The 7,877-nt window shown below is 39.4% G+C and overlaps 1 protein-coding gene across 1 annotated transcript in view; it reads right to left on the reverse strand.

Annotated features, from left to right (window-relative positions):
* Positions 1-7,636: 7,636 nt before the first annotated feature.
* LOC119666875 (cubilin homolog) overlaps positions 7,637-7,877 on the reverse strand; it is an 11,861-nt gene continuing 11,620 nt past the window's right edge. Inside the window, exon 8 of the mRNA XM_038076184.1 lies at positions 7,637-7,669. Within this exon, the coding sequence (XP_037932112.1) occupies positions 7,637-7,669 (33 nt within the window). The remainder of the gene's footprint in view (positions 7,670-7,877) is intronic.

The raw sequence follows: 7,877 nt of genomic DNA on the forward strand, positions 1-7,877 counted from the left end.
AACAATTAGGACTATTCCAGTGGCGCGTACTCCCATTTGGTCTACACTCCGCACCCGCTACATTTCAACGAGCGTTAGATCAAGTTATTGGAGCGGACATGGAACCACATGCATTTGCGTATTTGGACGACATCATTGTCACGGGTACCACATTCGAGCATCACGCACGTAACCTAAAAGAAGTACTATGCCGTCTCAAAGCAGCCAATCTAAGGATAAATGTGGATAAATGTGAGTTTTTCAAAACAGAAACGAAATATTTGGGACACATGATTAGTGCCCAAGGAATCCATACTGATCCGGATAAAATCGCCGCCATTCGAGATCTCCCCACCCCAACTAATATCAAACAAGTAAGGCAATTTCTCGGTGTAGCTTCATGGTATCGGCGCTTCGTACCTGACTTTGCACGAATTATGCACCCACTCACGTCGCTATTAAAAAAAGGCAAACATTGGAAGTGGACAGAAACGCAACAAAGAGCCTTTCAGGAGATTAAAACACGCTTAACCGAAGCACCGATTCTAACGTGTCCTGATTACAATGTCAAATTTTGTCTGCAAACCGATGCCAGTGACATTGGCTTAGGTGCCGTACTAACACAAGAGATTGAGGGTGTGGAGAAAGTAATAGCGTACGCCAGTAGGCATTTGACCGAAACTGAAGTAAAATATTCTACAACCGAGAAGGAATGTTTAGCAATTGTATGGGCAGTGCGCAAACTGAGGCCATACTTGGAGGGATACCATTTCGTCATTATAACCGACCACTTAGCATTGAAATGGCTCAATTCCATAGAAAATCCAACAGGGCGAGTGGCCAGATGGGCTTTAGAATTACAGCAATATCAATTCGACATTCAGTACCGCCGTGGTAAGTTGAACGTAATAGCCGACACTCTCTCACGACAGCCAATAGAAGATGCGAAAAGAATCATAGAAGAACCCGAAGGTGAAGCACAGGGCAAATGGTATGAACGCAAAGTTGAAGAGGTAAAACATAATCCAATACAGAGTCCAGATTTTGCCATCCAGAATGAACAACTGTACAAATGTCTTCCAGCCGATCGAGGAAGTCATACGGAAAGTCGTTGGAGGCTATGTGTGCCTGAAAATGTGCGGCAACGAGTCTTAGAGGAGAATCACGACAACACACCTGCCGGACATTTTGGTATTCGCAAGACCATTGCGCGTATACAGAATCAGTATTATTGGCCCGGTATGTCACGTGATATTGCTAAACATGTAAGAAGATGTGAATTGTGCCACAAATACAAACCAAGTTCAAACAAACCGGCAGGAATGATGCTGACTACAATCCCCGAAGAACCATTTGCTACCATCACAGCCGATTTTATGGGGCCATTACCGCGATCGAAAAATGGAAATACAATGCTGCTGGTGATACTAGATAAATTTTCAAAATGGACAGAGATGATACCAATGCGTCGAGCGACATCCGACAATGTGATCAAAGCATTGAGAGAAAGAATATTAGCCAGATTTGGGGCACCCAAAGATATCATTACTGATAACGGGCCTCAATTTACTAGTAACGTTTTCAAACAATGGTTGGTAAAGATGGGCATTAAACACAGAACCACAGCCCCGTACACGCCACAGGAGAACCCTACTGAACGAGCGAATCGAACTATTAAGACGCTAATGTCGCAAACGGCACGCGAAGAACATCGTACTTGGGATGAAATGTTACCGGAAATAACTCTAGCCATTAACACTGCGAAATCAGATTCAACAAAATACACTCCAGCCTATCTAGTACAAGGGCGAGAGTTGAGACTCCCTGCCAACTTATTTGACGAATGCACCCCAGGAACAGGAAATCCTCAAGTAGCTCCAGCAGCAAAAGCTGAGAAACTGCAACGGGTGTTCAAAACCGTTCAACACAACCTGCAACAAGCCGCAACCAACCAAGCGAAGTATTATAATTTGCGTCGTCGGGATTGGGAACCACGGATAAATCAATTAGTGTGGGTTAGACAACATCCCCTCTCAAATGCCAAAAATGATTTTTCAGCAAAACTTGCACCGAAATTCGACGGGCCATTCAAAGTACAAAAATTTATATCTCCAGTAATAGTTAGTCTGAAATCCATCCGAACGGATAAAATAATAAAGGCTCACATCGCTGATCTGAAGGTATATCATGGAGACCAGAAAATGATAACACCAAGAACCTATTAACATCTATAACATGGGTAATATATGTTTCTTCAGTTAAAATACTTCCGAAAAACTAACGGTGTCAATGCCTCAAATACCGACTGTAGGGTACATCGGAAAAAACTTATCAACTCCTAAAGGATAACTTTATTAACGGATTAAGTTAAAGTTTAAAATATGCGGTAACAAACTGTCTCATATCAGTTGGTGTGTCTGTACGTATGAAAATTTCCAGGGTGTAGGGTGCACAATGGAGAACAGTAATAAATAAGGACACTAAACAGTAAGTCAAAAACAATCCGAGTACGTATCCGTTAAAAGACACATATAAAAGGTCGCGGAACTCACCATAGAATCCTAGTTGACGGTTAAGCCACACAGTATCAAGATGTCGAACGCAGATCATAAATTCAAAATTAGCATTGAGACATACAGGAAACGATTGCAGGCATTAGAAGCAGCTCGTCCAAGATGTAAAATTATTGAACCTCATGTAACAAAGAACCTAAAAAAGCAAAAAATAAAAAAAACCAATGGAAAATACACAAGCAATACTAACCTCCACATTAAAAATAAAGGTAAACCCCATGACCTAGATAGCAGTAAATCAGTTCCATGGATAACACCGAACGATAGGAAGAATAAACCAAGAGCTCTCGGTTGGCGAACCAAATTCTCCACATCTACTGAAGTCACCGCAAGGGAAATGCAGCCATCAACAATCGAATTAGCAGAACATTCGTTAACGGTGACTGATGACGACGACGTTATCTGTCTGGAAGCACCGGAATTAGTCGACGAGCTCAATCGCAGTGTTGGTAACCAAGACACTGCACCAGAAAGTATAAAATTCAGCTCAACACTGGCACCAGACGAACTTCTACAGCGGATGCTAGACATTGTGTCGGAGCCCATTGATCAAACGCCACAAACGCCGAGAGCACCACCATCGCCTGCCATTCATTTGACAAGTCCGATAAAAACAAAAACGATCTGCACGACTTGAGCTATCAGTTCACGAGCTTCGATCAACGGTCGTTGAACTTTAACGTACCAACAGCTGGCACCGTTGATCGTTGACGGTATAAAAGTTGCGTACACTTGGAAGAAGCTCTCTTGTCTGGTTATGTGCGGTCGTGAAAAGGAAAACTCCTGGCGTTAGCAGCAGCGGAATTTATTTAACTAAGACGGCGGTGATATTATCAAAAACAATTAAATAGTCTCAGAAATAGTGTAAAATCGTATCTATAAACAAAAGAATTATTTAAAAATTAAAAATTAAATTATTTGAACCAGTAGAGTTGTAACAATCGAAATTGAATTTTTAAAACTCTTGTTGATAAATTGTGAGTACGCATAAATTAAAATTTTGCACGAAAAGATTGTTTTAAGAAAGACAAACTGATTAAACTAGTAAATGTGTTAATATATAAAATTTAAAACTCTTATTGATAAATTGCGAGTACGTATAAATTGTAATTTTATATGTAAAAATTATTTTCAAGTAAGATAAACGGATTACATTAGTAAATGTGTTATTACATAAATTTAAAAAAATTTAAAACTCTTTTTGATAAATTGTATAGACTTAAAGTAGAGTAAAGAGTACTTAATTTAAAAAAAAAAAAATAAAATAAAACTAAATTAATATTTAGCTATTTATTTGATAATAAAATGAATATTAATAAATTTAATGAATAAAATAAAAAAACTAAACGAGCGAATAAATTGAAAAAAAAAAAGTGTTTTATTAAAATAAAAGCAAAACAGGTATAATAGCGAGGGCTCATAGGTATAACTACCGCTTTGATAGAGTTCAACACAAACTAGCTTCTCCTGATCGGTGTAAAATCAAGGTGGGAATCCAGCACAACGACACAAGTGAGAGACACAGGTAAGAAAGATTCAGGGCTTCAACAGTAACTGAATCTCGGTTGTACGGGGTATAACTCACGTAGCTTTAATAGTCACGTGAGTCTATACCATAGTGTCGGAAACGATAGGTAGCTTTAATAGTCACCTAACGTCTCCGGCCCCTGGGCGCTTTAACAGTGAACAGGGAAGGGCGTGTGATCAGCGACCTGTAATACCACTCACGTAGCTTTAACAGTCACGCGTGCTGGTATTATATCGTGTCTATTTCAGTCAAGTGATTCCTTTGTGTCTGTGATTCCGATTGGTATTCGAACCTAGGTATCTGTAATTAAGAGCAATCAGAAGTGACGGGGTCTCACTAAATAAATTTCTTGTGTGGACCTTGGGGACGGCTGAGTTCAACCCCAGCTTTAAACGAACCAAAAAGGGTTCATTACAAGTGGCGCCCGAGCAGGGACCCTGAGACCAGCACTTCACGACTCGAATAGCAACTGTTTCAATATCAATAACGAGGTGATATACACACAACTAACATGGGCAGGTCGTAAATATTTTTTATATTTTACGAAAACATGACTTAAGAACCTCAGAGAATTCGGGCTGGATACTACGGAATAATGTAAGACTTGCGGCGGTAAATAACAAACTTCGTAACACAGGGAAAGCAACATGGAATATACACACGACAGAGAATATAGTGAAACATCAGAGCGACATAGCATGATCAGCGATACAACAGCAAGGCAGTTACATTCACATCCGCAATGTGATGTACACTCGTATCTTCCTCAAAGGAACACACAGGCAAGCGTCATTGACCAGGTCAGAAAATGGGCGATCCGGTATGATGACAACAGCGATCCATTGACGTTTATCGAGCGACTGGAAGAATTAGCGGATCTGTATGCCATATCAACGAACATGTTGCCTCGGACAATGCCCCTGTTACTAGATGGACAAGGTTTGGTGTGGTTTAGATACAATAAGAAAGACTGGAATCACTGGGAAGCGTTCAAGAGAGATTTTCTGAAATTCTTTCTGCCACATCAATATTTCGAGCGATTGGAGGACGAACTAAGAAATCGATTGCAGAAACCAGGAGAGACGTTTAAAATGTATCTTTTGGAACTACAAAAACTAATGCGACACGCAGGTTTAAATCAAGAGTCACAATTAGAACGAGTATATCGCAACATGAGCACAGAGTACCAAATATACATCAAGCGTCGGAATTTCACTTGTCTAAAGGAATTAATAGCACTAGCTGAGGACTTCGAAGAACTACGCGAAGAGCAGAATGAAGTAAGTCGAGCACGAGATAGCGAGATAATCTTCGGGCGCGTAGCAGTGGAATGTGCACGACCGCTGATAATACAGAAGACCATGAGACGCATAGCCAATACACCGAAATGTGATAAAGTCATTCATAGTCCAGTCTCCAAGTCACCTTTCCGCAACCAGCAGCAACACCAGCCAATCGCCAAGCAAACACCTGCAGAAACATCTAGAATTTTTACTTCAACTACTGCAGCAAGCATACCAACACAAAGCATGCGACATCGAAATGACGCGGAACAACATCATGTATCACCACAAGATCGCAAACTAATCCCAGAAAATCCAAAAATAATTAAGCAACAGCGAGTTCCACAAGAGCAAGAACCATTACAAGTCCAATTGAAACAAATGCAACAAGAGCAAGATCCGAGTTCAATCAGGCTGCAAATACCAGAAATACAACAAGAACAAAGTCCTAAAGTCAAAGAAATGTCAACAGAGTTTAATAACCAGCGAGTAATACGAAATCAAGAAACATTGCAAGTTCAATTGAAACAAATGCAACAAGAGCATCATTCGAGACCTATCAAAGTGCAAATACCAGAAGTACAACAAGAACAAAGTCCTAAAGTCAAAGAAATGTCAGCAGAGTATTGTCAACCACGAGTCATACAAAAACAGGAAATATTACAAGTTCAAATGAAGCAAGTAACACAGCAACAAGATCCGAGACCTAATAGTGTACAAAAGGCGCAACGACACCGAGATCCAAGTCCCATCATGGTAGCACCTGATGTAAAACAACGTCAAGCTACACAAGAACAAGCAGCACAGCATCAAGATCTAAAACATATCAAAAAGCAAATACCAGAAATACCACGACAACCAAATCTTAAATTCAACGAAATGCCAGCAGAATTTGGTCAACAGCAAGATATACATGAGCACGTGCCACAACAGCAAGATTCAAGACCTAGTAGCATGGAAGAAGTACAACGACACCGAAGTGCAAGCCCTATCAGTGTAACGCCAGGTCCAGATGGAAAACAGCTACTAGATACCCCAGAGCACGCAGTACAAGAAGTGTTTAACATCTCGCAAGAACAACCACCGTCAAAGACTTCGCTAATACCATGGAAGCAAAAGGATAACATTATCAAAACAAATTCGACAAAAGGTCAAATATATGATGAAATACTTAGTCTTACCCAATCATTACCATTAACACAACTACCACAGCAAAAGGAAAAAACAATCCGTCTTCTAAAACAAGTATGTTACGAGTATCACGCATCGCAAAATCCACCTAGTATTCAAAGTCGACAGCAACAAGTGAAACATCGAAGTGTATTTCAACAAGACGATCACCACATCAAAGAGCAATACGACTTCTATAAAATATATAAGAGTCCAAAGCAACGTCACAGAAATCACGCTGGCAGGTAATGGTTCAGGGCAAATCACGTTTCCTGAAAGAAAGGAGGGAGTGTAACGGCCAAAATTTTGTCAACCAAAAATTTGATCGTTACAACGTCGTGGGTATAGCTGTCTACTAAACACAACACGATCACCTAACACACAACAAGAAACACTCACTTGAACTCATATAATCGACGGTTCCTGCATTGAAAAATAAAATTTGTTAAGTACGGATAAGCACATTAACTTAACCAACTCACCGCGATCCTCTGCCATCAGCGACGTCATTTTTGCATTTGACAAATTCTGAACTTGCATGAAAGTTATTTGTTAATGCATAACAAATATATTTGAATAAAACAATAATGCACATATCTTGAGCTATCGTTGGGTGTTCTATTTTGCTGGAACTTTATTGGAAAATAAAATAATTTTAAAATAATTTTCTAATTAATAGAATTAAATACACACGTTCACCGGCACAACACGTTGTAAAAAAAAAAAAAAATAGAACAAAATCAAAACAAAACAACACGAGCTGTCAAACGAAGAAAGCTTTTGTGGAAAAGGTGTAGAACTAGGGCGAAGCTTAAAGAAAGAACAAGTTCCAGCTTCCACATGAGAGGGAAAAGTAGAATTCGCCCTAAAGCTAGACTTTCGCTGGTGCATTGCAGAGGGATCAGTTCACGAGCTTCGATCAACGGTCGTTGAACTTTAACGTACCAACAGCTGGCACCGTTGATCGTTGACGGTATAAAAGTTGCGTACACTTGGAAGAAGGTCTCTTGTCTGGTTATGTGCGGTCGTGAAAAGGAAAACTCCTGGCGTTAGCAGCAGCGGAATTTATTTAACTAAGACGGCGGTGATATTATCAAAAACAATTAAATAGTCTCAGTAATAGTGTAAAATCGTATCTATAAACAAAAGAATTATTCAAAAATTAAAAATTAAATTAGTTGAACCAGTAGAGTTGTAACAATTGAAATTGAATTTTTAAAACTTTTCTTGATAAATTGCGAGTACGCATAAATTAAAATTTTGCACGAAAAGATTGTTTTAAGAAAGGCAAACTGATTAAATTAGTAAATGTGTTATTACATGAATTTAAAGAAAATTTAAAAC

The sequence above is a fragment of the Teleopsis dalmanni genome, chromosome 1 (assembly GCF_002237135.1).
Source record: "Teleopsis dalmanni isolate 2A chromosome 1, ASM223713v2, whole genome shotgun sequence".
In the NCBI taxonomy this organism is placed as follows: Eukaryota; Metazoa; Arthropoda; class Insecta; order Diptera; family Diopsidae; genus Teleopsis; species Teleopsis dalmanni.